The sequence below is a fragment of the Condylura cristata genome, unplaced genomic scaffold (assembly GCF_000260355.1).
Source record: "Condylura cristata isolate star-nosed mole 26May11 unplaced genomic scaffold, ConCri1.0 scaffold00017, whole genome shotgun sequence".
Classification (NCBI taxonomy): Eukaryota; Metazoa; Chordata; class Mammalia; order Eulipotyphla; family Talpidae; genus Condylura; species Condylura cristata.
The window spans coordinates 2,527,498-2,544,666 of record NW_004567118.1 but is presented as its reverse complement, the minus strand read 5'-3'; the positions used below and the strand labels follow the sequence as shown (position 1 = coordinate 2,544,666).

At 40.1% G+C, this 17,169-nt stretch overlaps 1 protein-coding gene across 2 annotated transcripts in view; it reads left to right on the top strand.

Moving 5' to 3' along the window:
• The first annotated feature begins 987 nt into the window (after positions 1–987).
• NBR1 (neighbor of BRCA1 gene 1) overlaps positions 988–17,169 on the top strand; it is a 25,261-nt gene continuing 9,079 nt past the window's right edge. Inside the window, exons 1-12 of one of the 2 annotated variants that reach the window (XM_012726457.1) lie at positions 988–1,284; positions 4,000–4,173; positions 6,323–6,385; positions 8,889–8,907; positions 9,748–9,770; positions 13,175–13,369; positions 13,792–13,869; positions 14,269–14,483; positions 14,970–15,137; positions 15,582–15,791; positions 16,287–16,446; positions 16,531–16,818. In XM_012726457.1, coding sequence (XP_012581911.1) covers positions 4,009–4,173; positions 6,323–6,385; positions 8,889–8,907; positions 9,748–9,770; positions 13,175–13,369; positions 13,792–13,869; positions 14,269–14,483; positions 14,970–15,137; positions 15,582–15,791; positions 16,287–16,446; positions 16,531–16,818 — 1,584 coding nt within the window. In that variant the 5' untranslated portion in view covers positions 988–1,284; positions 4,000–4,008. The remainder of the gene's footprint in view (positions 1,285–3,999; positions 4,174–6,322; positions 6,386–8,888; positions 8,908–9,747; positions 9,771–13,174; positions 13,370–13,791; positions 13,870–14,268; positions 14,484–14,969; positions 15,138–15,581; positions 15,792–16,286; positions 16,447–16,530; positions 16,819–17,169) is intronic. The other variant, XM_012726459.1, reaches the window with a different exon arrangement.

The following is a 17,169-nucleotide window of genomic DNA, read 5'->3' as shown; positions in this document are numbered from 1 at the left end:
TCCCACTGACCCTCTCCCTTCCTGTCAGGCTGCCCCGCCCCCCCCCCAGATTACCCACCACTTGGGCCCCTCTCCCTGCCCCAGAGCTCTCTCACCTTTACCCGGAGTAGATCGTCTAGGCTTCCAGGAGCCAGGGGCCTAGTTTTCTGAAAAACTGCCCTAGAAAGTGCTCGGTTCATAAAGCCTCTGAGTGATCAAGCCGCGCAGTCGCAATTTCAATTTTTCTGTAACTCCCGCGCTTTTCTGTCTCCACGGAAACCCTTACGCCGCTGAGCGACAGCCTCTCAGAAAATGAAATCAAAACACGTTACCCAAGGGCGGGGTAGAGAGAGCCAAGGGACTCTCGCAGCTTCCGATTGGTCATCCATTCTGTCCTCTCATACGTAATTAGAAAGAGACGGAAGAGAAAGAATTCTCACGGAGCCGCCCACTAGGTGCCCGCCCCTTCAGCTCTCACGTCCGGTTGCGGCCTGTGACGTCATAGTGATAGCTGAACTAGGGGCGGCATGGCCATCGAGACCCGAATATGAGGGCAAGGTAGTGCCTTTAACGGTCGCAAGTAGAGGCCCCGTTCCCTCACCCTTTCCGCCATAATGGAAGTCTGCAGTGTAGGTAAATAAAGAGGCTGTGTGCGTGGGAAACTACGATTTCCAGCATGCTTTGCGGACTGAAAGGCATCCGCCACAGTGTGCCGTGGATACTGTAGTCTTATGGAGTGGACTTGCCGACACCGGAAGCGGGCACGATTCTCACGGCAACCCCGCTGATAAATGGAAGAGCCGTGTGTGCTTATGCACGTCAACAGATATGGGTTGGTGTGTGACGTTTTCGTATCTTGGGAGCGGAGACTAGACTAAGGAATTTACAAGTGTTGGGAAGACTACAATTCCCATCCAGCCTCGCCAGTTCAGGCAAGTAGTCTTCCCAAGTCAGCGACCGAGGGGAGCGCAGGGGGCGCCAAGTTTACCTGGGAAGGAGAAATCGGCCCCGGCGCGCGGCTGCGCACTCACGGTTCCGTCCCTCTCCCCCTGTGTTTGTTATTGTTGTGCGGTTCTGGCTGCTCCTGCCCCGCCCCTGTCAACTCATCTTCGACCAATCAATAGGGTGGTAATTTTGAGGGACAAGTACTGAAAGCCAATCACTTTGTCGGAAACTTAGAGAAACGGGACTAGGGCCTGTCTCTATCCGCCATGTTAGATTCACCCCGCAGGGAGAGCAGCAGATCTGGCAGCGGACGGTCCTTGCACCGGCCTCCGGCAGGCGCCCCCCGGGGGCGGGAAACTGGTAAGGGACAGCTGTGTTTACCTTGGGTTGAGGTCACGGCGCACTAAGAGGGCTTAGGGAAGTTCACGGGAGAAGCCCTGAAAAGAAGAGGGGCGACTTTTTCCGAGTCGGGGGGGGGGGCAGCCGATCTTTTCTGTGACTTGATGAGAGAGCTGTCCATGATCAGAGGGGCGAAAGGAGAGGATGCCGCCGGAGGGACTGAGGGTCTGTGGTTCAGAACGCCCGGTTTCTGATGATAGAAGGCCGAGACTCCTCGGCACAAAAGAGGCTAGGCAGAGAAAACGAAGTCTCTTCCTCAGGGATGGTAACACTGTCTTGGGGACGTGGACTGCTGAGAGGTGATAACTGGGAGATTAGGATAAAACCATAAAGAAAAAAAAATGACTACCCACAAGTCACCGTCCCCACATTCTTCGCATTTTGAGAACCCCATAAAGAAGTTAGTTCCCTTGGGGAGGGACGTCTGGTATTGGAAAGGATATCGTTTTTCCTTTTTTGTCAAGCAGCTTTCAGGTCACAAGTTCTAATGCCTACATAGCTTGTACAGGCCTCTTGTAGAGAAAATAATCAAAACTCAGCTTCTCGGGTCAGCTTCATTAAAGATAGTTGCGATAGCCTGAAAAAGGTCGACACAGGAAAAGCTGACTTGTGCCAATTAAAGGTCAGTGTCATGAATTTACAATAATGCTAGTTATGATAGCTGAAGGCCTAGGACCTGTCTACCTGAGTTTGCTGGCTTTAAATCTCCAGGACAGATGGGGCTAATCATAGCGTTGTTATTTCCACAAGTTCAGGACTTAACGCCCTTGCTGAAAGAGTTTTCACATGTAAGCCAGAAATAGGCAGTTCTTTATGAAGACCTGGATATGGTCCAGCTTAACTGGAATTCCACTTCCTGTTTTCTCCTTAACGGAGGTTGAGCTGGATGAGCTCCAAAGTATCTAAACCAATTTTCAATTGTGTAATTTGAGAAAAAGGGAGGATGATAAAATTTCCCCCTGGACTCTAGGAAATGTAGAAGTATGTTTCTCAGAAGTTGAAAAGGACAGTGTGCTTCAGAATATCCGCTTCTGGCAGTCTGATAGAATCACTTCATTTCCCTCATTTTTTAGTCAAAATTTTAGCAAGTTGAGGGGGATTCTGTCCTAATTGTAAGGACTTAAAGAATTCAATTCCCTGTGAAAACTCAATGTGAGTAGGGTTGATGATAGAGACTGGTATTATTTTTGGTGATGAGCTTAACTCTAGGTGAAAAAAGTTGGGGAATAATCTTAAGACAGTCTTAGTCATATTGTTTCACTGGGAAGTGCAATATAGTGTGGAAAACAACTTAGGTTCTAAAGACTGATTTATAATTTTGATATTTAAGTAATGTTTTTAAAGAACTTGCACACACATTTTTGTTTGATCCTTTTAGTAACATTAAGGTTAATAAAGTAGAGCTATTTATTAGTCCTATTACAGATTAAGTAGCTGAAGTTGAGGGGTTAAGTGACTTAATGTATGACTTAATGGGCTGCTAATGTGCCAGAACTGGATCTGGAACCCAGCTCTTCTCAATCCTTAGTGCCTCCTGGAACTATATTTTGTTTATTTCCTATCTCCTATGCTTGGAGAGTCTGGCTTTTTGTAATGCTTAGTAAAGATTTATTGATGAATATGTTTAAAAGTTCTTTTTCATTATGACCTATGTTTACATTTAAACATTCTTTCATAAATCTTAAAAACCAGTTCAGCCTAAGAACTCATCGATAAACAGAATCTTTAATATTTTAAGTTTTTATTTTTAGAGGAGCATGATATGGTGGCTATCTCTAAAAAAAACCCTGTAGAGATGGGGTTTTGCCATGACAAAATTAGTCCTGGGTTGATAATAATTGTGGGAGCTAGCAATGAGTCCATAGGTCTGATTAATCCCTCTTCTTTTTATAGATCTTTAAATTTCCCCAAAGTAAGTAGTTTTTAAATTACATTGCTGTAGTTTGGTTAAAGCATTAGTTGACTACATTCTGTGGTGTGGAGGGGGTTTGTGGGGAACAAGGGTATAGGTGAAATGAAAGTGGCCTTGACTTGATCTTTGGAAGTTAGGTGTTCATTACTCCACTTTTTTGTATGTAAATTCTCCATAAATGGAAAAAGTACGCAGTATAGATTCTTGGCTAGTGTTCTGGCCTCTAACTTTTTACAATGATCTCATAGAGAACCTGGATTGCTCAATTTAGGAAAAGGCTGCTTTTCCAAGAAAAATACAGAATGACACTTTCAATTTGGTATCCTGCCTCTAGCAGGTTTTCAGTGGGTATCTTTAATTTGGTAGTCATTAGAAAATTCCATAAAATCCTTAAGAATTTTACAAATGTTAGGTGATTTATATGGGTGTGGCCAGAATTGATATATTCTCAGCAAATGTTTATTTCCATGTGGAAGTTCCTAACAATTTTTAGAATATTTGATGCTTAAAGTATATTTTTATGGCATTGTTTTGCCACTATTGTCTGTCTGTCTGAAAAGCAGTTTTGTTTAAAGGTGAGACTTGTTTTAAACTGTCCACTAGTTTATAAATAGCATAAGAGCAAGGACATTGTCTTCTCTGCTGTGTTCCCCTCAAACCTAGCCTATATTAGGTTTTCATAAATATTTGTTGAATGAATGTTTATGCAATTTATTGAACCCTTCCTAACATATTGTCTCTCTTATCCACCCTTTCAACTCTAGCCCCACAGTATGGAACCACAGGTTACTCTAAATGTGACCAAAGGTTACTGTATCTCACCCACCCAATCAGTTCTAGCCCCACAGCATGGAACCACAGGTTACTGTAAAAATAAAACTCAAAGCTTTCTGGTTTCTGATCCAGAAATTACAACGTGGGCTGATGTTGAAGCAATGGTGAGTGTTAATTTGTTTTGTTTCTTCACTCTTTAAGCATAGATAGTTTTTCCAAAGGTAGTTATTTTTAGCAGTGTGGTTTCATAGTTGTAAAGTCTGTCATATTTACCAATTTGGCTATTTGAAAAAATTATTTTTGACAGAAGTTCATAGAAGATATACCTCAGTTAAGAGGAAAAATTCCTTTTGAAACATTTGGAAAGGAAGGTAAATAATTTTTTAAGTGAGATAGAACTTAGAAAGCCTATTACAATTAATTGGTATGGGGGTCACCCCAACCAGGCCCCAGGGAAATGTTCTCTTCCCTGAGAGCAGATCTTTTACTTTGGTTTTGAACCCACCAAGGATGTAAGTTGTGTTTTGCAAGAGAGAGCTCCCTTTCTTTTTTTTTTTTTTTAAGATTTATTTATTTGTGCATACAGAACTGGGGTACAGGCCAGAGGCTCAGGGGCGGTGAGAGGCTTCACCGGAGACAGAGTGGGGAGCAGAACAGGCAGATCCACGAAGTACACTGCTGAGGGGAGCAGCGGGCGGGTCAAGAGAGGTCCGCCACGCCATGTGGTCACCTCCGGGGCAGGCGGGAACCGAACTCATGCGGAAGCGGCTTTTAGATTCTCAGTGCTGTGCTTTAACCCGCTGCGCCACCAGGGAGGGCCCCGAGAGCTCCCTTTCTTTTATTGCTAGGCCAGAGACTGACTATGTGAGTTGAGCAGAAAGAGCTCACATAGGTGCTTAGACACCAGCTGTCTTGTCCATGTTAATTCTTTCTCCTCTTGGTTTGCCCTTTGTCCTCTTCTGGTTTTGGTTGGTTTGCAGTGGTGAATATTTACACTTCCTAGTATAACTGTTTCTCTGACAAACCTTTCGGCAAAAACCTTCTTTTACCTGGTTATGTGTGATAGCAACTAAAAAGTGAGAGACCTCAAAAGATGATCTGATCTAGTTCTCTTTCTCCTAGCAAATACATCTTTATACTGACATAGACAGGTGGTTATCTGAAAGCTGAATCTTGTTTCTCAAGTGACCTGGAAAATCAAACACAGTTATCTCTTGTTTTCTAGTAGTTAAATGAGCTGACTGCATGCTTTTTCTCTATATCATGAATTTTTAACTCTACATGTGTAATACATGCCCATAAAAGAAGTGAAACTACCCCAATGTATGTTTAAAAAAAATCCTTTCACTCTTTCATTGATTACTCCCTACTCATAAGGGTAATAGGTGTTAATAGCCACGTGAGAACTCAGCCACATTTCCCACATCCATACAGATATCATTTTAAGATCATACTGTAAGCATCTGCAGCATGCTTTTTTTTAACCCAACAGCAAAATGGCATGTTATGTTGTATTGTTCTATGATATTATAATTTCTTATATATATTACGGACAGTTCTCAATGAATAGATAAGGCTCAATGAATAGATAAGGCTCAAGGCTTATTCTTTTTGAAAACTGTAGGTAGCCCCCACTATTATTGGTATTATTATGCTATCAATTAATCATCCCTAATTAAAAATTGTTTGTACTTTTTCCTTTCTCCAACTATAAAATAAACTACAGGAGATACCTCTTTGTGATTATAACTGTTGAACTTTTCTGTAGGATAAAGTCTCCAAAAGTGAAATTAAGAAGTCATAAGACATGTGATTTAAAATTTTAATAGATAGTACAAGGTTTTCAGAATAATTGTAATACTTCACAGAAATGTATGACAGTAGCCTGAATTTTTGATGACATAAGATTGTTCAGCTTTACGATTTTTTAGTCATTTTGTGGAGATGCCATCTCATTGCTTCACATTGCATAATATGACTGCATTACAGTTGAACATCGTTTCATGTATTTGTTGGGCGTGCTGACTTCTGCTTTTATTAGTTAACTGTAAATTTTGCCCATTTTTCAGTGGAGGTTCACTTAGTAGTTTTGCAGCTGCTTTTTGCATTTTGCAATATTGATCCTTTGTTTTGAGTTGCAAATAATATTCCCAGTGTATTGGTTTTGTCTTTTGACTTTGTTCATGTTTTTCCCCATGTGAAAAGTTTGATTTTTATGTTGCAAAATGTATTCATCCTTTTATGATATATGAGTTACTGTTACAATCTCCCATGTGATATTTTGATCATAGAATATATACATTTCATTTACAGGTAAAAGTTTCATTTGATCTGAACACTATTCAGATAAAATACCTGGATGAGGAAAATGAAGAGGTAAAGTATATTATAGTATCCATTGCCAGATATCCAAAATAGGGGTCTTATTTCTGAGGAACGATGGGGGGGGGGGGACTCAAAAATCAGAATAGTGTTTATCTCTTTTGTTGGTGGTTTAAATGTATTTGGTGATTGCATTATTCTAATCTTGTGGCAACTGAGATGGAGTTGAGAAATAGAACACAACATTGAAGAGGAAACTCTAAGTTACGCTACCCTTAAGTTCAACTATAGCACATACTGCCATTTAATTTATAATAATGAAAGTAATAATGGCAAACCTGTATCAGACTAACAGTACTATGTACTAGATACATTATTATCATCTTGCTATTACCTGTGAGGAAAGTGAGACAAAGAGAAGTTAAGTAACTTTCCTAAAGATACAAAAGCTTACACGTAGTAACATGGGGGTTCAATTCACAGCCTGTTTCTAGACCCCAGACTCCTAACTATTACATTATGCTTCCTCTTAATGTACCTGAAACAAAGGCAGGCATATGATTAAGCAATACAGTTCTTTTTTATTCACAACTAGTTCATCATACTGGAAAAGCTGAACCCCGCTCATAATGAGCTACAGGCTTAGCCAGGGAAGTGGGAGCTGCTAGGGCATCACCTCGTTTTGTGAAAACTGGTAGTGGCCCCATTAATTGTGGTGTTTTAGGCAATGCCCAGAGCTAACATGGAAGTCATTTTTTGTTTAATAAGTTTGAATTGAGACAATTAATTGCTTCATGTATTTTGTTGTTGATAGGTATTACACAACATTACATCTAGGAGATAGTTTTTATAAGAAAACATGATATGTGAATAATACTATCTTACAGAGCCTATTGGTTTCAAATTTTAAAAAGTTTTCACTTTTTTGCTCAAGGGATGGCTAGAGTTGGGTGTACCAAAGACTGGAATCTAAAGTCTAAAACCTGAAATTATCTGTCAGATTGAAAATATGATAAATCAAGAGATGAGTGAATTAAGACTGAGAAACTTAAGTTGATTGTTCACATTTTGAGATTTTTTTTGGTAGAAGAAATGTCTAATGGGCTTTTGATTTGGCTCCCCTTTAGTTGACAAATTCAAACTGCGAACATTAAAACAATGTATCTTCCCCTCAAGAAGTACACTTTCACTTTAATTATGAAGGAGAAGAAAACATACAGATATCTACAGACACAAACACACCCAATATTTAAATCAATTAAAACTTCTAATTATAAAGTCAAAATTGAAAGATCATATATTTTAACAGAATTTTACATCAGATACATAAAACACACAAAAATTTTTTTAATAGCTTCTTTTTACATCATTCTCTGCCTTTTTTCCATCTCATTCGTAATCACCGTGGGCTTCCCTTTACCAAATCACCTATGTGCCATCACCATAGTCCAGTGCACTCCCCCCACCCTTATTTTTGATCCCATTCCCCACTTCACCCCTGTAAAATATCTCTGGTATATAGTTGTTCATTATTACTTTTATTTCTCCCCCCCCGGTCCTTTATGCTCCTGCTATGAGTGAAACCATCTGGTATTTTTCTTTTTCATTCTAGCTTATTTCACTAAGCATAATCCCTTCCAGCTCCATCCATGTTGCTGCAAAAAGCATGAGTTTATCTTTTTTGATTGCTGAGTAATATTCCAATGTGTATAGGTACCATGTTTTTTTAATCCAGTAATCTACTTTTGGGCATTTGGGTTGATTCCATATCTTTCCTGTTGTGAATAAAGCAGCAGTAAACATGGGAGTGCAGGTGTCTTTGAATCAGTGTTTTTGAGTCTTTGGGGTAGATACCTAGGAGTGGGATTACTGGATCATATGGGAGCTCCATTTTTAGTAGTTTGAGAAACCTCTAGTTTTCCATGTACTAATTTGCATTCCCACCAGCAGTGCAGGAGACTTCCTTTTTCTCCACATCCTCTCCAACATTTGTTGTTGCTAATTGTTTTAAGACGTGTCATTCCAACTGGTATGAGGTGATATCTCACTGTGGTTTTAAATTTTATTTTTAAACAGGCTAATATTGATGTTCCTCTTTTTAACAAGCTAATCCCAATTGTTCAAAGCATAGAATGCCTTTAAGGTCAAAAGTAAAATTAACTATGGAAGTAAATAGCAATATATACAATTTACATTCAGTTTAATTATTATAAAAATATAACGATTTTTTAAGTGCCTTCTTAGCGCAGTAGGCAGCACATCAGTCTCATAAAAATATAACGATTTTTAAGGTAATACTATGACTTTGACCACTAAGATGTATTACATTTCTATCCTTTTTAAATCTTCAAATCGGTATCTCCCATCTGTCAAAATTTTATAGCTACCGAAAGATAAAGTCTTTGTTGCTATGGTAATTATTTCATTACCTAGGTGACATTGTTCCAATGATGTCACTGTTAAAGTAACCTAGCTCATGAAACATTTTTAGGTTTAGTATTGTTAGTCTCAGTTGATGAGAAGTTTATAATTCATTGTTCCTTTTTTCATTTTATAGGTTTCCATCAACAGTCAAGGTGAGTCCCCGAGGAAATCTAGTTAGCTTATGAGCATAAACATTTCCATTTCCATCCACTTAAGCCTTGCAACAATATTTGTTTAGGAGTAGTTGACTTTGGTATACAATAAAGTGATAATTGCACATCCTTGTCTATGGACATTAATGACTTAGTGGATTTTTATTTTATAATAATTTTTGTATCCAAGATGATACCTTTGAATGGACCCTCAGGATGATTTTAATGAGACATTCCCTTATATTTAAAATGCAAATCTTCTAAAAATAATGTGTCTCTGAGTTCAACACATATAAATTGTTCTCCTGGTATTTTATTTGTCTCTGAGTTGGTATGTGTATGTATGTGTACTTTTATATGTGTGTGTACACGTGTGTGGACACATGCATGTGTATATATATGTATATACACACATACATACATGTTAATGTCAGTTTATAAACGTTGTATTCCAGCTGCCATTTATAAAATGGTTGATTATTCAGAGCTTAGAGTACCTTTTCGCATGGGAGCAATGTTACATTTGAAAATTAAGTTCCCAGACTAGCCCCAAGAGCTTATTTTAACCAACCGCAATGATAGTATTAACACTGTTCCTGAATTCCCTGGTATCCTCAGCTTCACTAAACCCAGTATGAGGGAGCTGGGTTGACATTTTGTAACTCCAAGGCTAAAGTAGCAGAGAAGGTGGGAATGAGATGAGAAGGGATTTTGCCAGTAAAAAGGTAGTAAGTAATGTGTCTAAGGATTGTGAACTAAGAATTCTAAACAGTAATCTTAAAAAAAAATTTTGTGCATTGGTGAAGAAATACAGTACATGTTTTTTTTTTCTCCTTTTAGGAGAGTATGAAGAAGCACTTAAGGTAATGGTTATTTCACCTCATTTTTGAATAATTGTTAAAAATACTTACTGACTAAAACTTGAGCCAGAATTCCATTAGCCATGGGGAGAAATTAGTGAATACAAATACAGCAAACTGTATTTTTTAGGAACCAGAAACCAATTTCAAATATAATTTTTTTTCCCCAGCTGTTATTCCATCTAATTGCTAGTCTTGGCACCTCTGATCTAGCATTTAAAAACCCAATTATTTCTCTGGAATGTTGTTTTAAAGTCTTTGTCAAGCGGTTACACTGTCAGACTAAGAGTACTATGTACTAGGTATATTGTTATCATTTCTTTATTACCTATGAGGAAACAGACAGAGAGAGGTTAAATAACTTTTCTAAAGGCACAAAAGCTTGAAAGTAGTAGAGGGTTCAGTCCACATCCTCTAGATCTAGACCCCAGACACTGTTTCACAACTTCCCCCCTTGTCTTCCCCTAGTAGAATGTACAGTATTCTGGGGGGTGGAGGAACATAAAGTATAAGCCATAATTTTAAAAATATTTTTATTTATTTATTTCTAAAGATGTATTTATTTATGCATACAGAACTGGAGTACAGGCCAGAGGTGCAGGGGCAGTGAGAGGATTCACCAGAGACAGAGCGGGGAAGAGAACAGGCAGATGAATGAAGTACATTGCTGAGGGGAGCAGAGGACATGACAGGAGAGGCCTGCTGCGCCATGTGGGTCACCTCCGGGGCGGAGGATTGAACTGTCACTGAAGCGGCTGCGGCTCACTTGCAGTGCTGCATCCCAACCATTGCAACACCAGGGAGGGCCCATATTTTTTTTTATTTATGTATACAAAAGCTAGGGTGTGGACCAGAGGCCCCAGGAGGAGCGGGGAATAAAACAGTTGGATCTACTGTGAAATACACTGCTGAAGGAAGCAGGGGACAAGACAGAAGCCATCCACTGGGGCCATGTGGATTAGCTCCCTAGCCAGGGATCAAAGTCATGCTGCAGTGGCTGCTGACACATTCATAGTGCTGAGACTTAACCCCGGGAGCCACCAAGGAGGCCCCTTTATAATCTTTCGTCATGATACAGTAGAGCATTGCTTGAGGCCACGTTGTCCCTTCATGACCACTTTCCTGATTAACTTTTTTTTTTTTTTTAATTTGTTGAGTATGTGTTGTATACTCACATCCCATAAGAACTTTATTCCAAGATTGAGCTATCTTTCCATAATCTTGTTGAGTATAGGAAAGAAGAGGCAAGATTTTTCTTTTTAATTGGGAGCTAGAGCTATCCTTTTCTATTTCTGGTCAAAGTTGCTTTTCTGGGTGCCCCTTATTTGAATAACTCCCTGGTTTTGTCAGAAATTCTTAATTTCCAGCCTGTTTCTTGGACTTGAACAGTTTGGCCCTCTGTTGGTTTTTCTTAGTTGAAAAGTAATTTACTTTCCATAGTTTCCCCCAAGTTTCATCTAGTCTTCCTGTTTCCTTTACTGTTTTTTAAAATGAAGTAATATTGTTTAATAACATAAGTTTCAGGTGCATTGCATTAATCAACAAGTCTGCACTACATCACCACCAAAAGTCTGATTTTTATCCATCATTCTCCCATAGATCCATTTTATCCACCTACCTCTCCCTCTAAGCTTTTTTTTAAATTTTTTTTTTTTTAAGATTTATTTATTTGTGCATACAGAACTGGGGTACAGGCCAGAGGCTCAGGGGCGGTGAGAGGCTTCACCAGAGACAGAGTGGGGAGCAGAACAGGCAGATCGACGAAGTACACTGCTGAGGGGAGCAGCGGGTGGGTCAGGAGAGGTCTGCCACACCATGTGGTCACCTCCGGGGCAGGCGGGAATCGAACTCATGTGGAAGCGGCTTTAGATTCTCAGTGCTGTGCTTTAACCCACTGCGCCACCAGGGAGGGCCACCTCTAAGCTTTTTTAACACACTGTAATCTCACATCCCTTTACCATTGTCCAGTTTGTCCTGACCTTCCTTTCCCTATTCTCAGAAACTATAGTGATGTTACTAAAAAAGTCCTGTAAGATCTTCCCCACAGCCATTTCTAGTTTATCTACTCAGTAAGACAGCGTGGCATTCAGGAAACTATATAAACTTGTCTTGCTTCAGGAAGGAAGATTTTTGATACACTTGTTTAAATGTATAGAACTAGATAATACTGTATTATATAGAATCACTGTACCACAAGGGAGGGCTCAGCAAAATTTTTCTTAATGGACCACAAAATAAATATTTTAGGCTTGCAGGGCATAGTTCTGTCGTGACTGTTCAATTCTGCCACTGTATTGTTATGTAGTACCTAAGACCCCATATTTATATTTCACACATTTCATTATAATTATTTCTTGAGCAGCTTTATCCATAGACTCTACTGGACATTTTACAAAAAGCTTGTTGGTGGTATATAGTCTCGGCTAGTCAACAAATGGTAGGCAATGGACTCATATATTTCTGACTATATTAGAATATAGTCAGACCCATTATCTTAGGTATTGTTTGTGACTGCTTTATCTTCAGTGATAGAGTTGAATAGTTATTACAGAAACTATGTCCTGCAGGCCTAAGATATTTAAGAAAAATTTTGCTGAGTCCTCACTTGTGGCGCAGTGGGCTAAAGCACAGCACTGTGAAGCTAGAGGCAGCCACTGTTGCATGAGTTTAATCCCCAACCAGGGAGGTGACCCACATGGCGCAGCAGACCTCTCCTGACCCGCCCACTGCTCCCCTTAGATCAATAGATCTGCGTGTTTTGCCCCCCACTCTCTCTGATGAACCTCTAGCCTATGCCCGAATTCTTGTATGCATAAATAAATATTTTAAAAAGAAAAAACGACCTTGCGTGACCACACCAAGGGAAGAAATTCTGTGCTGTCAAAATATTAACAAGGATGTAAACCAATTTAAAAAAGAAAGAGTAGGCCCTCTTTGGTGGTACAGTGGGTTAAAGTGCAGTATTAGGAAGCTAGTCTCAGCTGCTACTGCACGAGTTCAATCTTGGCCAGGAGGTGACCCACCTGGCACAGGAGACCTCTCCTGTCTACCCGCTGCTCCCCTCAGCAGTGTACTTTGTCGATCTGCCTGTTCTGCTCCCCACTTTGTCTCTAGTGAATCCTTTTACTGCCTCTGTACTTCTGACCTGTTCTGTATGCATAAATAAATCAATCTTTAAAAATTATAATAATAATTTAGAGGGGCAAAAAATAAAACCTACTATTGTGTTTTTAATAACAAGACCATTCCTAGCAGGCTGAGTATTCATATGGTGTCATTCGATTTAACAAAACAAACACATATCTTGATATTTTCCAACATAATTCACACATTCATGTTTAGGTGAAATTCTTTTTAGGAAAGGCAAATCATAAAGTATGTTTTTATTTACTAATCTGTGTTCTCAGATGGCGGTTAAACAAGGAAACCAACTGCAAATGCAAGTCCATGAAGGTTACCATGTTGTTGATGAAGCCCCACCCCCAGTTGTAGCAGAAAAACGGCCAGTTTTGAGGACAGGGAAGAAGACACTTGCCCATTATTCTTCCCTGGTGAGAGTCTTAGGATCAGATATGAAGACCCCAGAGGAACCTGCAGCACAGGTATGAAAGGAGTGGGCCCCTCTCCACACTTTTTTCCAACCTTGTACTTCACTCTCTTTGATTTAAGATTTGACCTAGTCATCAAAAACTTGGGAGTTATCATGACTCTCTTTACTTCTGACTTTTGAAACTCGCACAGTGGTTACTTCTGGAAAAGGAATTCAGTAAGGAGACGGATATTTCATTGTCCTTTATACCCTTTCCTACTCTGGCTTTTCTTTTTTTTAATTATTAACAAAAGTTTATTTTTACATCATTTTGCACATTTTTTTTCCATCTCGATTTCCTACTCTGGCTTTTAAAAAAGAACCATATGTTTAAATTATTTGACAAAAGCAACCCCCAAAATCATACAGTTCAGTAAAATAATTTTAAAACTAGAAAAAGCAGCCTCCAACATCTGAGAGAGTGTTTTCTTGCAGCAGTTTCCACCTGCCCCATGTGATACAGACCAGCCTGAGGACAAGCCCCCAGACTGGTTCACAAGCTACCTGGAGACGGTGAGTGTTCTTTCTTGCTTGGGTTTTTGCAGCTGTGTTGGTGCAGGTGAATGAAGACTGGTAACTAAAAATTTCCAAACCCTACTGGTTCTGGTTAAGAAATCCCTAACATTTGCAATGAGGGGCCAGAGAAAGGGGTAATTTAATTGTAAAGATGTAAGGGAGAGAGACAAATCAGTATGCTTGAGAAGGTATATTAGGAATGTGCTCATCAAAAGGATTGCTTAGTATTTCCTTTGAACTGTAGCTATCAAAGAAATTGATCTTTTAAGTTTTTGTCCTTTTGCTTACCTATTAGCTGTTGTCATGTTAGGAAGTTTCAGATCTGTTTAATATCTTTACTCCTTTTTCCAGTATTAGAACTGAGAGTTTCCCCCCACCTTCTGCTCTGTATTCTAGTTCCGAGAGCAAGTGGTTAAAGAAACGGTTGAAAAGCTTGAACAGAAATTACATGAGAAGCTTGTCCTCCAGAACCCTTCCTTGGGTTCCTGTCCCTCAGACGTCTCAATGCCTATTTCAGAGGAAACACTGTTCTTGCCAGAAAACCAGTTCAACTGGCATATCGCTTGCAGCAGCTGCCAAAGGAGGATCATTGGTGTGCGCTACCAATGCAGGTAAGCAGGAACTGGGAACTGAAGAGCTGCTGATGGACCTTAGAGCAGTGGCCTGCCTGGCATTCTAGGCACACTCTATATTGGACATGGCTCTCTGAATTGGAAATATGTGACTCTGCCCAATCGAAGAAGGTAAGTGTTCAGATCATTTTGGAGCAAAAGAGCCATACAAAATTCTGTTCATTAAAACAAAGTTAGATCATCCAGGGCTGTTTCCCTGTTCCAAATATTTTCATATCTTGCTTCCTCCTATAGATTGTCCTTTGAAAGGAAAAGTCATGACGTATTTTTTCTGGTTTTCAAGCAAAAATGTGTCATGACTTCCAACTGCCCAGTAGATTGAGTGTCCTCATGTTACTGAGGATAGTTGAGACATGGCGTGATTGGGTAACATGCTCATACTTAGCTGGTGTAAGCAGATATGGAGGTCCGTGCTCAGAGTCCCCTGCTACACGTACTTCCCATTATGCCATTCTTTCCCCACAGCCTGTGCTCATCGTACAATATCTGCGAAGATTGTGAATCAGGCCCATATGCCCATGACTCTAACCATGTCCTGCTGAAGTTGCGGAGACCTGTTGTGGGTTCCTCTGAAACATTCTCTCACTCAAAGTTCTCTACTCCTCGTCTTCCTGCTGCTCTGGAACAAGCCAGGTAGAAAACCACTCATACCTGAGATACGTGTTTTCTGATAAGTTGTTTGGTTGTCACCCAGTTTATGAATTACAGAATTACAAATAAGTCTCTTTAGTTCCTGCTCATTTCTAGTTGATAGATAATGATGTGGGCAGTTATCCAAAGCTGATGACATGGAAATCAGAACTACAGAAAGAAGAAACTGGACTAGAAGTTGACATTGGTGGAGGCTGCATGTGCCTTAAAATAGCATAGCCTCAATATTTCAAAGGGAAACTTCTGGGTGATGAAAATGTTTTGTACCTTGATTCTAACATTTCATAAATATACGTATCAATCAAAATGCATCAAATTATTCATTTTAAATGAATGATTTATATGTAAACTATCTCAAAAAAAGATAGCCTCAAGATTTATTTGTGACATTTGTTTTTTTTAAAACTTTCATTTACCATTCCACAGGCTCCAGAAACAGGTTGACAAGAACTTTCTTAAAGCAGAAAAGCAAAGACTTCGAGCTGAGAAGAAACAGCGTAAAGCAGAGGTCAAGGAACTTAAGAAGCAGCTTAAACTCCATAGAAAGATTCATCTCTGGAATTCAATCCATGGACTTCAGAGCCCTAAGTCTCCTTTGGGCCGACCAGAGAGCCTACTGCAGTCTAACACCTTGATGTAAGCCTGGGCCAAGGTGGAAGCCAGGGACTGTAGATACAGCTCTCTATAACTCAACCAATTTCTGTCTTTCTTACTGGCAGTCCCTAACCCCCAAGCCCATTCTCTAATCTTTGTTTTCTTAAAGAATTTGGTGGTGATTTTTGTCACTTGCTCTATTGCTTTCTTCAGAAAGGCAGACATAGTATAGTTCAAAAGTAGGTTGGCATAACCCCTATTCCTTGGAGGCAGTCTAGATTTGAAGCACTAGAAGCAAATGTTTTAGAAGTCCAACTATGTATTTTAATTTATGGATCCTCTTAGTTAACCTGCCCCTAGCTTTTTGGTTCAAGAGTCGTATCTGTTCTCTGATGGTTTTTTGCTTTGTTTTATTTTTAAGGCAGATACATTAATATATCCTCAAAAGTCATGGTCAACCTGGTAGAACATAGTAATGGGTACTCAGAAGCCATCCCACCCAACAGCTAGTGACTAAATACCTGAATTTCTGTTCAGACTCCCTTTGCAGCCCTGTACCCCAGTGATGCCAACCCTCAGTGCAGCATTTGTGGATGAGAATTTGCCTGATGGGACTCATCTTCAGCCAGGAACCAAGTTTATCAAACACTGGAGAATGAAAAATACAGGAAACGTAAAGTGGAGTGCAGACACAAAGGTATTTTTTCCCCAGAATCGGAAAATGAAGTGATTTGAAATGGTAGAGTTCTCAGCTTACAGTCTTTCTCTAACTGCTTTTCAGCTCAAGTTCATGTGGGGAAACTTGACTTTGGCCTCTACAGAAAAGGATGTCTTGGTTCCCTGTGTCAAGGCTGGCCATGTGGGAGTTGTGTCTGTGGAGTTCATCGCCCCAACCCTGGAGGGAACATATACTTCCCATTGGCGTCTGTCTCACAAGGGCCAGCAGTTTGGGCCTCGGGTCTGGTGCAGTATCATCGTGGATCCTTTCCCCTCTACTGATAGGCCTAATGACAAAGAAAAGAGTATGATCAGCTCAAGCAAAGCTGATGACCTCACCTGCCAGCAAGAGGTGAGCTTTGGAAAGGATAACTAAAACAAAAAGAGCCTACTCTCAGCTGGTCTTTCTTCCAAAAACTTTGGAATGACTAACTTCAGCCCCTCCCCTAGCAACGCAAGGCCCTCTGATATTGAGCCTAATTCTCAGGGCACTTTGCCTGTCTTCAGGATCTTGGCACGGATATCCCTCAATGCTTTTGTATCTCTCTGTAATGGTCCCTAGCCAACCTTTGCTGCACGAGGGAAAGTAGGCTGCCTGGGCTGACCTGTAACTGAGCTCCTTAACATTCATGTCTCCTGAATATCCCTTGTGAACATTCCTGAAATAGGAATGAAGCCTTGCCCTGTTGGTCAGTTGGGTGTG